Source organism: Amblyomma americanum, chromosome 2, assembly GCF_052857255.1.
Source record: "Amblyomma americanum isolate KBUSLIRL-KWMA chromosome 2, ASM5285725v1, whole genome shotgun sequence".
NCBI lineage: Eukaryota > Metazoa > Arthropoda > Arachnida > Ixodida > Ixodidae > Amblyomma > Amblyomma americanum.
The window spans coordinates 101,402,310-101,419,060 of NC_135498.1; the positions used below are offsets into that span (position 1 = coordinate 101,402,310).

General features: G+C 45.8%; 1 protein-coding gene across 1 annotated transcript; it reads left to right on the forward strand.

Annotated features, from left to right (window-relative positions):
* Positions 1-507: 507 nt before the first annotated feature.
* On the forward strand, positions 508-6,798 carry LOC144118875 (solute carrier family 22 member 16-like). The gene is made up of 2 exons (XM_077651659.1): positions 508-961; positions 6,181-6,798. Exons 1-2 carry the CDS (start codon positions 557-559, stop codon positions 6,706-6,708), a joined length of 933 nt encoding a protein of 310 aa, XP_077507785.1. The 5' UTR covers positions 508-556; the 3' UTR covers positions 6,709-6,798.
* The last annotated feature ends 9,953 nt before the right edge of the window (positions 6,799-16,751 follow it).

Sequence of the window (16,751 nt, forward strand, 5' to 3'; positions counted from 1 at the left end):
CCTCTACTGCCCAAAGTTCGCACTTCAGAGAAAGATTTACCTGGAGGTCCCTCTCTCCATATTAGGGCTCCCTTTATCTTTGCCAGTATTATTATCGTTTGGTGCGAACGCCAAGGGATTTGCATTTTGTTCTATTTGTGGGTTTCTCCACGATTACATAATTGCAACTGGTAGGTTGATGTGCTAATTCTTTTAAAGTTATACGAGCTCTTCTTTTTCACCAAAATGCTGTCTGTTATTTAACTGTCAATATTGTTCCCTTGTTCTTATTAATTGATTTTCAAAATTCACGATTGGTGCTACATTTTTGTCATCCTCTTCCATGGAAACTTCTTTGTTTATTCAACTACACCTTGGCCAATCCCCCCGCGTGGGTATGTGCCATATACCTGGGGTGAAGAAGAAGAAGAAGAATGGGGTCCTGGAAACCCTCTGCCGAGAAGAAAGACGAAACGCTCTCGAGAACACGAGAATCAAGGAGAGCGAACGGAGCAGCGGGGAAATCGAGGTCACTGAATATCTCAAGGGCCGCCCTCTGAACTAGCAGGTAGGATCAATGCTCCTAAAAACGTCAACGGCTATCAATAAGACGAAACACGTATCAGAGTCTCTGCAGCAGAAAGAGAAAATAGAAGCCCCGGCCGTTCTCTTCAACGAGACCGGCTGCGCTGTCGGTGGAAGCACCGTCCCGGCGACTTTTGCCGGGCTCCAGGACAGTGTGACCAAGCTTCTTGGTCACGGCCCGTACCAGCGGCGAATCCTTTGGTGCGGTATTATTGGCTCCGCGGCGGCACTATTGCAGTACACCTCATACCAGCTCATCGGCCGACCCGTAGACCACTGGTGCCGACCGCCCGTCGAGCTGGGACATCTGTCCGCGGATGCCTGGAAGAATCGTTCAATCCCCATCGAGGCTGACGGCAGCTTCAGCAAGTGCACCATGTTCGACCCAACTATGGACGTGAGCCCTAATTTCACGCACTTCTCTCCTTTATGTTGGCTCACGGAAGTAAATGTTTCAGCTTAAGTTAAGGACAACGCAGCGGGCTATGGAAAAATTAATGATAGGTGCAACGTTAAGAGACCAGAAGTGGGCGGAGTGAGTGAGGGAACAAGCGCGGATTAATGGCATCCTATTCGAAATCAAGAAGAAATGGCCTTGAGCAGGGCATGTAATGTGAAGGCAAGATAACCGCTGGTCCTTAACGGTAATGGAGTGGACTCCAAGAGAAGGCACGGGTAGCAGGGGGTGGCAGAAAGTGACGTGGGCGGAGGAGATTGAGTTTGCGGGGATACGGTGGCCGCAGCTGGCAAAGGACAGGGTTAATTGGAAAGACATGGAGAGGCTTTGCTCTACAGTGGGCGTAGTCAAGCTTATGATGATAAAGATGCCCTGAATAGTGTGGGCAAAGTCCCGAAAATTTTCGTGGCCTACACCTTAAGTCAACGCTTTATCAGCTATGAATATATGTAGTAGCTACCAGGATGACTTCGTTGACACGAAACCGTATGCCGCAAACAGTCAATTTAACTAGGAAAACATATGCGCCATTTAATTTTTCTGATCCTAACTTCATCGCCGTTAGCTGAGCTCGTCGACAATTATCTCTTCGTTCTAATTGTGTGTAAAATGTTCCCTGGTCCACCTTCCTGATTTCCATTCCTGTTACCACATGTTTCTAACAAAAACCAAAAGTTGTGATCAGTATGTGTGTATAAAAAACACGTCTAATCCTTCGAGATAGGTTTTCAATTTCTTCTCAAACGATATAAAGCGTGTAGTTGTTTCCTGTTCCAAATTACCAGCGTCGTACGTACATTAGGCAGGACTATATATCATCTCTCATGCTTTATGCTTTGGCACAGGGAGCTTTGCGAAGCGGCAATTTATTGACGGGGCGGTTTCGGTACACGGTACACAGTACGGTACACGAGCATTTCAGTTTGTTGCGCGGGATTTTGTAACGGGCGGCACTCTGTATAAACGCATTAGCTTACACAAGTGACACCAAGAAACTTACTCTTCCCGTCCACATTTACCCTTGAGATGCTCCACCCACCTTTGCTCCCTAGAAAAAACTTCGTCACGACTGTGAAGCCTTGACTTAGAGTAAAAGCATCATTGCAGTCATAGACAGTAAATACAACTAGTTTCGCTTAATTATCGCATCCGGTGTATGATCCTCGCTTGAATATTTTGCTCATGGGAACCGCAAGAGCAGGCAGAATGTTTCATGAACTGCAAAAAATGCTGAATGCTGCCAGGAGTTCTTTGAAGGTTAACGGCACATAATGAGCTCTTCTCACTATCTCCGTTCGTTTAGTTTGTTGTCACTACGAGTGATCCTAAAACTGTTAAAATATCTGCCAGGGGAAGACTATGGTCTTCGTCTGCTATATTCGCCTGTTATAGAGGGTGGTTGACCTATGAATTTACGCAATTTTTAAAAATAGTCTTTTTCAGTTAGAAGAGCACTTTTTTCGGCGTAGCATGTAAGCTGTGAAGTACATCAGAATACAGCTAATGCGTGCTAACTAGCATGATGGTTAACGAGTATTGAATAATCAATTTTTTAACTAATTCGATTAGGCTCCTTAATTATTGAGAGGCGTGTAGCCCGCTGTATGTAATGTCCATATCAGTGTCCAGAATTTTGAAAACGTGAATACCTTCGGCACTGCGGCCAAACAAATTTGGCTATATCGAGGGGTTGCGTGCACTGGAGAGGTTGCTTTACCTGCAAGCTTCTCGAAAGCGCATGTATTTTGACGCGACATAAAAAAAAATTTCGCGCCACAGCGCCGCGGGTAACTGTGTATGAAAATAAACTAAAAAACTGATGCGGATGTAATATATTTATGGTAGGGTACACTCCTCTCAGTAATTAAGGAGCCTAATAAAAATACTTAAAACTTAACAATTCGGTATTAGTTAACCATCCTGCTAGCTGACACGCCTTAGCTGTAGTCTGATGCACTTTTCCACTAACAATGCTCTGCCAAGAAAAGAGCTCTTCTGAATCAAAAAGACTTTCTTTAAAATTTGTTTAAAGTGGGAGGTGACACTCCCTGTATGGCGACGCAGTGCCTACGTTGAACTTGAAAAAAATGGCGTTCCTGCAAAATACACAACAAAAAGGGGGTAGACATGGATGTACGCTGGATTTTCAACTGCTCTTTATTGAAACCTACACTCCCGCACAAACCATCCGACGCATGCGCATCTTGAAGTCGTCATTTCAATTGCATTGATGTCAACCCTTATCAGCCCGCTTGGTATGCACGTTCCTTCTAATACTTCACGCTCATATCTGGTCCCTCCCCTCCCAAGAATTGTCACACGATTGAACAAAGGCTCATTCTGTTCGCACTTTTCGCAGTGAGCTGGCAAATGCCTACACTAGACCCCCCTGCCCCCCCCCCCCCCCACCTGCCCTAAGTGATGTGTTGTGTTCTTGCAGTCGCCTATTAATACACCTACCTGTCTGACCTATATACACTTATCAGGCTAGCGGAAAGCGATAAACAACACCAGTCCTGCACGCGAGAAATGGTCTTGTGTTTTCGGCGCCTTGCAAACTGGCGGTCCTTTACGCGATGATTATGAATGAGGGCAGGAAGAAAAGAGAGTTGAAAGTCAGACTTGTGAAACCATTTGTCGAGTGCAGTACTGGTGTTCTAATTTGTTAATTGCTTTCCGTTGCCCTGTGGTAAAGTGTATATAGGCCAGACATGATGATGTATTAGCAGGCGACTGCAAGAACACAACACATCACTTGGGGGAGGGGGGGACCAGGGTAGATATTTGCCAGCTGACTGCCGTAGCTGCGAAAAGTGCTCACAGAATGCGCCGTTGTTCAATCGTGTGACCATTCTGGGGAAGGGAAAGACCAGATATGAGTGGGAAATATTAGAAGCCTTTCACATCTTGAATCTGAAAAGAAACTGCATTAGCCAAACTTCCTCGTGTCTGAAAGGGAAGGAATGTGCATACCTGGCAGGCTGATAAGGGTTGACACCATTGCAAGTGAAAGGAGGATGTCAGGATGCGCATGCGTTGGAAGGTTTGTGCCGCAGTGTCTGTTTCAATAAAACACTGTCAAAGTCCAGCGTCCTTCAGTGTATAAAACCTTTTCCTTGTGTATGCGTCCGTGTGTTCTCGCCGGCACACCGTTTTTTTTCAAGTTCAATATGCACCAGTTGCACCAAGATCTAACGCTATTGCAGTGCCTGCAGCACCATGTCCACACTTAGAAGCGGTAAAACTACTTTGTCTTGAAATGAACAGTAGAAAGTTAGGCCCACGTCTTAGGTGGAACACCCGGTATAGTCTAGGCCTCTAAACAACTACTCCCTGACCGTGATCACAGTCCTGATCGTGACCATAGATCGTGATCATACTGTTCCTTTGTGCATGTGCATGATAGGTGTTTGAGCATTTTTGAGCGTAAGAAAGGGCAGTAATTGTTCATTAAACGCCTTGATCCATCCCTCTTTGATTGTTCCCTTCAAAGTACTTATACGAGTAAACTACAGAATTTAATGCGACCCTGGCACGAACACTAGAAAAACGATTGCCTCGAATTTCTTTTCAACTTGACGCTGGTGAAAATAACAGTGCTGCATATTTATCATGCAAGTGCATTTTTGTTCTTATATGAATGCCATCGTTTTGCAAAGTGCCAACTTGTTCATTTTTCTTTTCCTTTTTCTGTTGCACATTCCCAGCACAAGCGAATACGTATTCTTTCATGTTAATGAAAAGAAGATGTTTGTTCAAAAATGCCCCCTGCATGGTCTCTTTGGGAGAGCAGTATCTGTAAATATATAAATAAAATAAACACACTAAGCCTGTCTGTGGGAACATTGTGCTGAGCCACTGCAATAGTTCAGTGAACGCCTGTTCGGCTGCTGGGCGGGACGCTGCAGGTTTAGTGCCTGCAGCGGCGGTAACATCAAACGAGAAATTCAATGCAAATAATAATTGGACAGTCGACTACCCCCCCCCCCCTCACCTCGCATCCTTTATCCTCTAAGCAGTAGAGGACTTTTTTGTGTTTTTTCTCTGGTGCACACACTGCTGGGATGAGAACTCTCGTAACTTCCAAAAAGGCAATCTTTTAGCCTTATCCTCAGCCAAGCTTCATGCAGATGTCCTCCTAGAAGGAGAGTGGAAGCTTGTAGATGTGTCGAGCGCAGGTAGTCATGCCATTTTCTAAGTGTACATTGTCCTCAGCCGGCACCTTCATTTCCCCAACCAGCTGATGGCAAGTTACCGCATCGTGCAGACCATTTCACTTCAGAGCTGTGCTGCTGTTGTTTGCGCACACATTGCAAAGGGACAGATTGGATTTGTGCCGAAAACGAACAAGTGCCAGGAATCCTGCGCCGCAGCTGCGGCCTCTTTAGAAGCCTCAACGGGCCTTAACGAGTTGCGCTCCACAGCGGAGATATGAATTGCAACACATCGTTTAGCTGATGTGTTCGTTCAGCTGGAATATCCACTACTATGAAACATGTATTTACCCACTAAGTACACCAGCGCCACTTTACGCCACGAGTATACAAAATTGAAGAAACGTGTCCCTATACCCGCTTTTAAAGATTATGCAGCCCCGCCGAAAAATGACTTGCAGCTGTGTCGGTAATGTTTTAACTGCCTGGGAAAGAGTTTGTTACTGAGTTTGTTACTGCTATGGGTTACAATGAGCCTTTTTACGAAAGCAAATAAGTGTAAGCAGAAACAGCGCTTATCGGTTAATCTATATTAAATTGACATGCGTGCCAATTGCGGAATTCGCCATAGAACTGTAGTCCAACAGTTGGCTTTACGGAATGGAGTTTTGCGAGTGCCATATCAAAATACGGAATACGCAAAACATCAGATTAAATGTTTCAAGAGAGAGCTCGATCTTACTAATTTAAAAATCAAAGTTGAATGCCTCGTCGCAGACTACATCAACATTATGAAAGCGGCAACGAATCATATCACTTTCGGGTCACTGTTGAGACTTCAGTCTTGCTCTCTTACTTCAGACCAGTTAGCAATAGCAGCGCTCCTCGAATGGTGGCTGTTCGTTTGCCTGCTGGTTTGTGTCGCTTTGAAATAGCCTCACGCGATACAAATTACGAACAGCTCGAATCGAGTAAAGGTCACGTTCCTGCTTTGGTGTCCTGCAGGACACAGGCCCGGGAAACAGGACCATCGTACGCTGCCACGACTGGGATTATGACATTGCTGACAACAGCGACAGCATCGTGAGCCAATTCGACCTGGTATGCAGCCGTGAATTCCTCTACCCACTGTCTTCCTTGTTATCTTCTCTCGGATACGCAATATTGTCCCCTGTTGCCGGATTCGCATCTGACCGCGTGGGAAGGAAGCCGGTGACGCTGTTCGTGGCATTCTTGATGTTTTTCGGATTGATCAGCTGCAGCGTGGCGAGGACATTCACCTCCTTCCTTGTCAACCGCGTCCTCATCATGGCAGCCGCCAACAGTGCCTACCTCCTCACCTTCATCCTGCTCTACGAGGGAACGGGTCCCACGCGGCGCTGGTGTTTCCTGATGCTTCACACGGCCCTTGTGGGTACCCTAGTTACACCGAGTGTGCAAATTGTTGCGCTGCTCAGACCTCGCTGGATACTAGCCCATGGACTTTTAATCACGCCAGCGGCAATGTTTGTTGTATCGTGCTTCTTGCTGTAGGAGTCCCCTGCCTGGCTCATCGCCAAGTGGCGGCTCCGTGAAGCGGAGGAGGGTGTTCTGTTGGCCGCCAAGATCAACGGCCAAGACGTCGACCACGTCCGTGCCGGCTTCCGAGTGCTGACTGAGGAGCTGGGGAAGTTAAAGAACAGCCTCGAGCTGATGCATACGAGTTCCCCTTCGGAGGCCATCCTCGAGGCCATGAGAATGCGGCGGCGAGCTGTGGCAGCCTTCTTCTCTAGGTTTACGCTGAGCGGCGTGTACTTTGGGCTCGTCGTCAGTGAGAAGACGTCTGAATATTTTTTGCAAGCAGCGTCCATCGTCATGTCGACGACCGTTTACGTGTCAATAGTTTGGGCGCTGAGCCGATGTGGGGTACGCGAAACGCTATCCGCTGTCCTCGCCATCACGTGTTGCATCGCCCTCACGAAGTCACTTGTGATGCTCAATAGCGACACTACTGTGACTCCCTTCGTAGACGCAGCAATGAAGGCTGTGGCAGCCGGGTCGGTCAGCGTTGTGATGTGCTACGCTGGAGAAACTTTCCCCACGAACATTCGGAGCGTCGGCATAAGCCTTTCAATGTTCTTCGGTGGCTTGGGGTCGCTTGTAGGCATATTTATCACGAAAGTGAAGAGCGAGCCAGAAGGCATTCACTTCAACATGTACGCGGCCGTCATGACCATGCTGAGCATTGTGGTGGTGCAGTGGCTCCCAGAAGTGTTCATTCAGAAGCCGGTGCCACCTCCGGAGAATATTTTGAGCCCCGAGGAACGCAAGGTCGCCCTGCAGGCCTCGCTACCGCCCATTGAGGTAAAAAAATCACGCAGCTATCGGAAAGGGAAGGCAACGGTGGCACAACAATAGAAGGCCCTGCATATTGAGGACGTTTCGGAAGCATTTCATTTCTTTCCTCCGTGGCAAATTGAATTGATTTCTTCGGCAACTTTTGTTTCCTTTTTTGTTTGGCTCCGGTGCTGTCGTGCGAGATTAGCTTGCCACAGAGTTTAGTTTAAAATGTAAATCCCTCTAAGTAGGTTTGCCGCTGGTGCGTTCCAAACATATGGTGGCATCTATAAACTCTCAGCAATTTTAGGGTACAAGCCGTGGTGTAATTGATACCGACTGTTCTGCTACTTAACCACAATGAGTTGAAATTGCATATTTCACTGTGCTGGCATGAAGAGAACTACGTCTTTCCCCCATTTGCTTCCCTTTGCTCGAATCTGAAAGTAGCTTTGTTGCCCCTGATTACGTTGTGAAAAAAAAACGTGCAGCGTTTTCTTACGTAATAAGATATGTAGACAACGTAATACTAGGTCTGGGCCTGTGGCGCAAGAGATAACGTGCCTGACTACGGATTACGTTGTCCCCTGTTTGACTTTGTGTCTACAGATCTTAATGCTCATGAAAACGCTGCACATTTGATTGCCAGCTTGAACTGACGAACATTGCTCGCGCTACTGCTTTAAGATTGGAAATTATGCCCGCCATGCAAATGTTATGTTGTTCCTTAGCATTGAGGTCATGAAAAAAAATCATTCGCTGGCTCCTCCTTCAGTCGATATGACTTCATGAGGGCCTCATGTTTCTGCGCACCTGTTGAAATTCAAGTCATAATAAAAGCACGAATTATAAATCTTGCAAACTTTTTTCGCTGCATTAAGAATAATTTGCCGTTGAAACGCTGACGGTGGAGAGATTTTATTTTCTGTTTTCAACATGACATGACGGCACAAGTGGCGAAGTAAATAGCTGCAAAGAGATAGAGAAGGAGATAAAGTAGAATATTGAATGGGTGGGTTACACGCAGTAAAATTGAGGGAGGCGCACTCTGACACTCAAGAATTCATGAATGCATCATTGGTTAGACATAGGACATGGAGAAATAGAATTTATTGAACAAAGCTTAGTTCATAAAAAAAGGCCAAGTAAGTGCTAAAATGCTAGAGAAAAAAATTGATGGCCTAGCTCTGTTAGGCCAGCATATACGTAGCGAAAGCCCGGTGACATCTGGTTCGGAAGAGTTAATATATGAAACCCACGTGCATTCACTAGATGCGCCTTTATTCACGAATAAACCTTGACCCGTCATGGTGGAGTGGTTGCTTCTCCGCCTCAATCGCCAAAGGACCTAGTTCGATTCCCAGCCTCGACATAGGGTCTTTTATTCAGTTAGTGTACGGGGGCTTCAGTGGCTCCCGCCACCGACCACGTGATTGGTCACGTGGTCGGTCCCGTCGTGCGGAGCAGCTGCCGGTAGCGCGGCGCCGTGACTGGTCACGTGGTTGGTCACGTGGTGCGGTGCGAGGATGGCGAAACTGCGAGTTCGTGGCCAGTGTAGCTTTCGCTACAAAACAACGCGCCACCACATTTGGGTTCAGCCACAGATCTGTTTGTACCGCTGTTCTAAATTTCCTGATAGAATCTCACCGACTGCCTTGCTAAGTGTTCCAACCTTTTCTTTTCTATCAATTATTACATTTTGACTAAGTCATTAATATTTAATCCCACTCTTTATTATTATTCTTAAAATTTTAAAATCAAAACACTCATCCCTTTTCTGTTCATGACGAAACATTCACCGGTGTTGCGCTCCCACGTGCTTTTCCTTTTTGTTAACTGCGTTCAGGTGAATAGCCACCCGATTCTTGGCCGATCCCCCAGTGTGGGTATGTGCCATCTTTTGATAGGCTAACAACAACAACAACAACGAAACTTTTAAGGTGTAAATGAGATGCGCAGAAACTGCCCGAGTTTATGTGTATACCTGAAATGCTCACCGAGGTAAAGAGTGAATACGGTAGAGCAAAGAAGAGGAGCTATAGCCCTTAAATATACAGACTATTATAATATATCAGGCGACCATTTACCAAGCCTACCTATTAGCTTAACGATAGCTACTGACGCCTCCCAATGTGATGAAAAGGCAGGGACGGGAATGTATTGCCCGCTTATAGATTGGTCTTTATCTGTGCGGCTTCCTGACTACACCCCAATTTTTCAAGCGGAGTTTCTGGCGGTGGTGCTTGCTTTTCACAAACTAGAGCCAGCTTTCTCTTCAGTGGCTGTCATTACAGACTCTCTTTGTTTGTGTTCGTACCTTGTTTCGGCTGTAGATTCGCTAATCCTAAACACTTTCCATTCAATACTCCCTTCGCATTTGAGCCTTGTTCACATGATATGGGTGCCAGGTCGTAGCGGTGTGACAGCCAATGAAGTTGCGGACTGCCCGGCAAAGCCGTCCCTCAATGGCCCCGTGCTACCCATTGTTCCGGCTACAGCGTACATTACAGGAGCGAGGTTTCGGAGATAGAATGTCTTAAGAATGCCAACTGGATCTCTTTTAAGACCTGATGATAACAAGAACCTGAGTCCTCCGTGGAGCAGCCAATCATGCCATTCACGGCAGCTTGAGGTATCTCTATCAAGGCTCCGCTGCCGGATCCCACCCTTAAATTTTTATTTGCACCGGTCTGGGTTGGCGTTTAATCACGTCTGTGTATTCTGTGGTGAGCACGAAACCATAAACCATTGTTTGTTGTTCTGTTGCCGATACACCATGATCAGAAGACGGCTTTTAGAGAAACCACTACAACAGCTTGCTCTTTGTTTGAGCAGCCCAGTCATATTGTCGTTTGGAGCCACCATATTTGGATACAGCCACAAGTCTGGTTTTAAAGCCGTCCAAAATTTTTTTAATGGAATCAAGTCGGCTACCTTGCTATTTTTTATTTTTTTCAATATTATTTTTATTCTTACAATTATCATTATCATTATACTACTCGGCTATAAACATCAGTCTACATCTCCTGCGTGCGTTCTGCATCTCCCGTTTCATTTTATTGTTCCTTTCTTTACTTCTTCCTTCCTTACCAGTCATTTTATTTTCATCCAGGAAATATTTACCTAAAACCCTCTGCGCCCCCCAATTCTTGGCCACTGCCCCTATGTGGGCATGTGCAATAGAGTGAGGATAAAAACAACAACAATACAGGCTACCGCTCCGGTGTGTGGCCAAGGGGCGCAAACACAGGCGCGATTTTTGCGTTCTTTTAAAAGTCTCGACCGTGTTGCTGCTGCGCTGTGGTCTGAAGCTCCTTTTACACCTGCGGACGCCGGATGTAAACGTGGTACTATCTGATTCTTGGCACACTCTGTGCGAGAGTGACTGCCTTTTCATTAACGCGTGGCTCCACTTTTCTAAGGCACTTCAAAACCGTCGAGGGCTGTGCAAGTTCTCAAGCTTTTGAGCCTACCCGTGGATAAGCTGGCGCAATTTCTTCATTTACTGCATCTTCACGTTATAATTTCCCGGCATCAATCGGGTACCAAGTGCAAAAATATGAATAATTTTCATTTCAGCTCACACAATCAGAAAAATTGCTAACATGCTCGAAAAAGCATCTTTTTCAGCATACTTACCAGAGAACGGCCCAAGGTCCAAGTTTCAGCTTCCAGTTATGCAGAGATTTCTCTGAAAGACATATCTGTACGATAGCTAACCATAGCGAAAAATGACCCTGAACTTTGTGGTGATAATGCTGCAATGGCAGGGGATGAAGCATTTTTTTAGTTTTTGCTCCTGATCAAGCCTATGCGCTGGCGTATCTTCGCGGAATTGTTTCGTTCCTGGAGAATGAATAGTCACCTATGTTTGCTAAGTTTAGTTATGTTCCAGTAACATTTTCCAATATATCTGTCAGCTTTTACATATTTCTTTGAAGCGACCATTACTGATGGAATTCAGGAATTTCGCAGCTTTTATCCGACGTGTTTGGATGCGCAGTCGTTTTAGGGGTAAAAAACGTGGAGGTGGTGTGAGAGCTAATAATTTTTAGTTTTCTGACCTCAACTACTAGTCTTCTCTCCGATACTCGAGTGCATATACTCTAATCAGTCTAGTATGTACTACATTACAAGGGACTGATTTCCTGTACTAAATTGATTTCTTTAGGGTTTTTTAACCCGTTACATTTTTTTCAACAAACGTGTGCAACGAGTGGTATCTTTAGTATCTTTCACTAGTGGCATCTATATCTGTATCTAAAATCGAGCACGGTGGCGAACACTGGTGTAGCACGGAATTCCCAGATGTTAGTGAGACAACGGTCAATATGCGCAGAAGACACACACGTGAGGATATCTCCACAATCAAGCTCGAGCGGCCTCCTTTTTAATAGCCCCTGGTTCCACGCTCGTATATAACATTTCAACACGACGGCACAACGGAATGCCAGGTTTCGTGAGCTCTGGCTTTGTCTCCTCAGAGAGCGAACAACATCGAAGTTCTGTACTTTGCTTAAGTTCGAGAAGGTGTGCAAGTCCATCGCACATTAAAGCAACGCATTTAGACTCCTGTGCGTATAACTAGGTACCATTCAGGGTCGCTACTGAAGTTTTCAGAATTAACCCGTGAAAAAACAAATGCAGCAGAAAACGTTGAAAAGAAATGTAGAAGAAATTAGCAACGTATGTACTGCAACAGACTGCAGACCAAGCCAGCCGAACCATCTCATCTGCGCGTCTGTATATTTTTCCTACGCTAATGAAAGATGGATGAAAAAGAACGTTATGATACTCGATTAGTTCTCTGTATATGTTCATATTCTTTCCACGGGCTGTAATTGCACACTGGAATTAGGAAAATTTCAGGTGAATTATTGTTACTTTAATCGGCTATTTGCTTTACAAAACGCATGCAAGAATGTCGTCAACACGCGTCGCCTTGTGCATCATGCCTCTTCCGCACAGTCTCACTGACTTTCTAATCACGCCGCAGCAGCATCTTGGCACGCTGCCGAATTCTGGGAGTGAGCCACCGCCACTCCCGTAAAAAAATAAAGACGCCGTGCGGTAAGTGGCGCGCATCATCTTGGTACGGATGGCACCAGTGTCGACGACCGTATACAACTTAGGTTCTGTGCTTGGCTGAGGTGCTAAGCACAGAAAAATTATTCTATCTGAACAGGTGACTTTGTGTAATACACTGAAGCATGAGCAATATGTTGATGATGATGATGACCTCAGGCTTAATATGAACAATAATGAAGCACGGTGGTTGCTCGTCTTTATCGCCGCCGTTACAACGTGTGTTACGAATAGCTCATGAAGAACGCGCTAATACGAGCTAACGCTCCAAAATAAGGGGCCGGTGGCAAGTCATCATGAAACGCACAACATGATGCGGCAAAGTGTATGCTATGCATGCCCTGTCTTCTTGCCTGCCGTACTTCTATACCTGTACCCTTGACGTGAAAAATGCGCACCAATGATAATTTAATTTGTGAGCTTAAATCCTCACCACGTCGTGTGATATGCTGCCTCCTTGCGAAATGGTGCTTTCAAAAGCCTTTTTTGTGATGAAATAAGCAGTCAAGCGTTCTTCTTCTCCTTAGTAAACATGGCACATACCCACGCAGGGGGATTGGCCAAGGCTCAGTAGATAATCCCAACGAGGTATTTGCGCGGGGAAAAAGAGGCGTGAGAAGATTTATCAAGATAAAAATTAGAAAAGTCAAATGAATTAAAGAAACATGAATTACCAGGAATAGAATCGAGCATTTTTGGACATGCGACAAAATTTTGTATACAGCTAACAAGGTAATCGATGAGTTGCACTTACGTAATCATGAAGGTAGCCGCAGACACTCCTTAACGGGAATCCCTTTACGCTCGCACCGAACGAAATAATAACTGGAACAGACAGAGGGAGTCCTAACCTCAAAAGAGGGACCTGCAAATATTGTTTTCTCTGAACTGCGAACCGCCGGCAAGAGAGGAGAAAATGATCTATTGTTTCAACTAGCCCACATGCTACAGAAAGGTTTGTCGCCGCGAACCTACATCTGCATAGGTACAAATTCAAGTGAGGAATTCTGCATCGCAGAACCGTGATTGACACCTCACAAAGCCTTGATTTACACCACCGGATATTCCATGGAAACTTAAAGTGGACAAAATGCACAGTATTTAGCAATGGATCGCTAAGGTTGGCTGAAATATGTTGGAAGCGCTGGAAATGTGAAATTTCGAACAGAATGAGGTGAGGGACGGGTAGATTACAGGAGCGCTGAGAGCTGACCTTGCCAATAAAATCAGCCACCTCATTAAAATAGACACCCGAATGCCCAGGTAATCAGACAAAAAACAGAATCTCACGCATAGTGCGTGGAACAAAAAACCTAAGCGAACAATTCAATTAAAATTTTCTCGAATTTTAGAGAGAGACTAGAATTGAAAGGCAGTCTGCAAGAATAAGAACCCGTGCTACATGCCTGGGAAGTTTGAGAAGAACCAAACCAATGGCCAGAAACTCTGCGAAGAATATAGGAGTATAATCTGGGATACGAACGGAATAGCTCCAAGCCAGCTCCTGCGAATATATTCCAACCGCCGCCTTCTCACAGCTGGCGGAGGCATTTGTGGAGATAACAGTATGAAGATTAAAATTCTTTAGGTGTTCAGAAAGGACACCATTTAGGATATTTGCGGGCAGATGTTTCGCATTGGACCGAAAAAAATGGTCATAATAGAAGACTGGGTAAACCAGCGTATCTGCAACTTGTTGCAAGGAGATCAGATCAACCTGAAGCGGGGCTAACAGCCTCTGCGTGAACCTAACTTGCGGAAGCTGATAGCTTGGCCAATGATGAGTGAAATATAGGTGTGGTTGGGATAGAAAATTGGGATTTCGAACGCCGAGGGCCGTGTCAAAGGACCTGAGGAAAGTACGTACTGTTTGAATTTGGAAGCGGGGAAAGAGATCGGGGATACGGGCTTCCAGATAAAGGACCGCGTTTGAAGCTGATTTTGGGAGCCCGGGGCATAGCCGTAGGGCACGCCTTTCCAGTAAAGCTAATGGCTGAAGCTTGTAGTTAGCGCTACCAGAAAACAAGACACAACCAAATTCCAGAATCTGTCTCATATAAGTCTTATAGAGGAACAGTAACGTGTCACGACGCATGCCAAACTTTTTATTGCCACCTTGTGTCAACCGGCCCAGAGCACGTTCCCCTTTAATAACATTATTCTTAATATGGTGTCGCCAGCCCAAACTTTGATCATAAGTAACGCCTAGGTATTTAACCGACTCCACCTGCCGAATTGAATTGGAGCGGTATGCTAGTGAGATGTACAAAGGAGTGTCGGGCGGAAATACCAGCACGCCACATTTGCTGACATTAAGTGATAAATTAATTTGTTTCAACCAGACTTCAATAGCATTCAGGTATGCCTGCAAACGCTCGTATAGTGCATGAATATCTTTTACTGATGCGAAAAAAGCTATATCATCTGCGTATACATAAACTGTAATGTTTGGATGAACGGGTATGTCCCGAACCAATATGTTGAAAAGCAGTGGAGACAAAACAGATCCTTGCGGCACACCCCTTGATTGAACATAGGTATTAGAACAGAAAGATCCGTCTGTGCAGAAGAAAAATCTATCTTTTAAAAATTCACAAATCCAAGCATAGATGTAGTGCGGTGGATGTAGCTGAGCAAGATTGTTAATAAGAACCGTGTGTTCAACGCCGTCATAGGCTTTAACAACATCAAGTGTCGACAAGGCCGCAACTTCTCTCTTGCGCTTTGAGAGTCGTATTCGGCTTTCGAGATCCACATGCGCGGACCATATGGAACAACCGCGAAGAAAACCAATCTGTGTGGAGCTGAGGCCGTTAACGTGATGAACACGCTCTGTGAGGCGACTGTGTACTACTCTTTCTATTAGCTTTACTAAATTTGAGGTTAAAGCAATCGGCCGAATATTGTGTAAATATTGTGTAGATAAAGCCTCGGGGAAGTAGCACAGCATTCACTCGACCAGCACAGAAAGAGCCTGTTCTACTGAGGACCCTATCGAAGTAGTCAAACTTGACTCTATATCTGCAACAGAGCTGCAGTCCCTCTCGTGGGTATATCCATTTTGTGAGGCAAACAACAACAACAACGACGACGACGACAACAGTCCTGAGAGACTGGCACCTCCAGTGCCTCTCCAATTCCCAGAAGTGGTACGCACCATTAACTCATTGAGGACAACCACAACGACTGGCAGCTTAACATGCGGTTTGGTAGGCCGCTGCATACGTTGCGGCCTACCAAATCGTGAGAGCCGCGGCGTACGTTGCCAGATTGGCTTGTTGGAACTGAAGAATTTTGAGTAGGTATCACAGGGTATCTCAGAGAAGTTTTATCAAGCGTTAGGGTTTTAAAAACGCGTTTTTCCAAGCAATACCTGCGCACTGCTGAAAGAAAACGTTGTACCGTGATTTCTCTCACGTTGTTCTCCCAGAACCTTTGTACAGGGCCTTGTACTGTGGAGGCTCAAGCAGTAACGTGCTGAGTCGAATAATGTAAACTGAGGTTCCACTGGGAACGAAAACTTAATTTTTTAAATTGCACACCACACCATTAGCAGTTAAGATTTTAGAAGGAAATGCCTTATACCATGGGCATCATACTACAGGTTTCGATTCGCGGTGCCTCCTTCTGTGCTGAGCTGGTAGCTATCCAAGACGCGCTCCGCTCGGCAGCCGCCCTTACCTTACTGCACACTGTCATCCACACTGACGCCCTTCAAGCAACTAATCTTCTCCGACGCGTCAGTCGCAGCCTAGAAATTTTCCAGAACATACGTCGTCTGGCGGTTCGCTTGGCGACCCTACCCTCATCAATGGCTCGGCTCCTCAGCATGGATGATGCTACCCTCCTTCTCCAAAGAAAGGAGCACCTCATTCGCCGCACACGTATTCTCCTCCTTCCGTGGGCGATAACCCTCCCCCGCGGTCTTACCCGTGTAGAGGAGGTAGTGCTTCGGAGGATGCTGGTCGGAGTTGCCCTTACGGAGTTGCCTTACCTCAATTTCGACACTTCTATCCCCGTCCAGGGTGTCCTGTCTGCAAATACCAAACTACTGTGGAAGATATTCACCACTTGTGGGTTTGCCCGGCGCTGAAGCCAACGTGAAATCGGCGCCTAGCAGCAACGGCTCTCTCGCCAAACTTATCCCCATTGATTGTTTGGACCCAGAGGCCACA

Excerpts from the sequence above, each read along its gene's own strand:
- LOC144118875 (XM_077651659.1), top strand. The coding sequence starts at position 557 with ATGCTCCTAAAAACGTCAACGGCTATCAATAAGACGAAACACGTATCA. Across the intron at positions 962-6,180 it reads TGTTCGACCCAACTATGGAC|GACACAGGCCCGGGAAACAG; the intron begins GTGAGCCCTAAT and ends GGTGTCCTGCAG.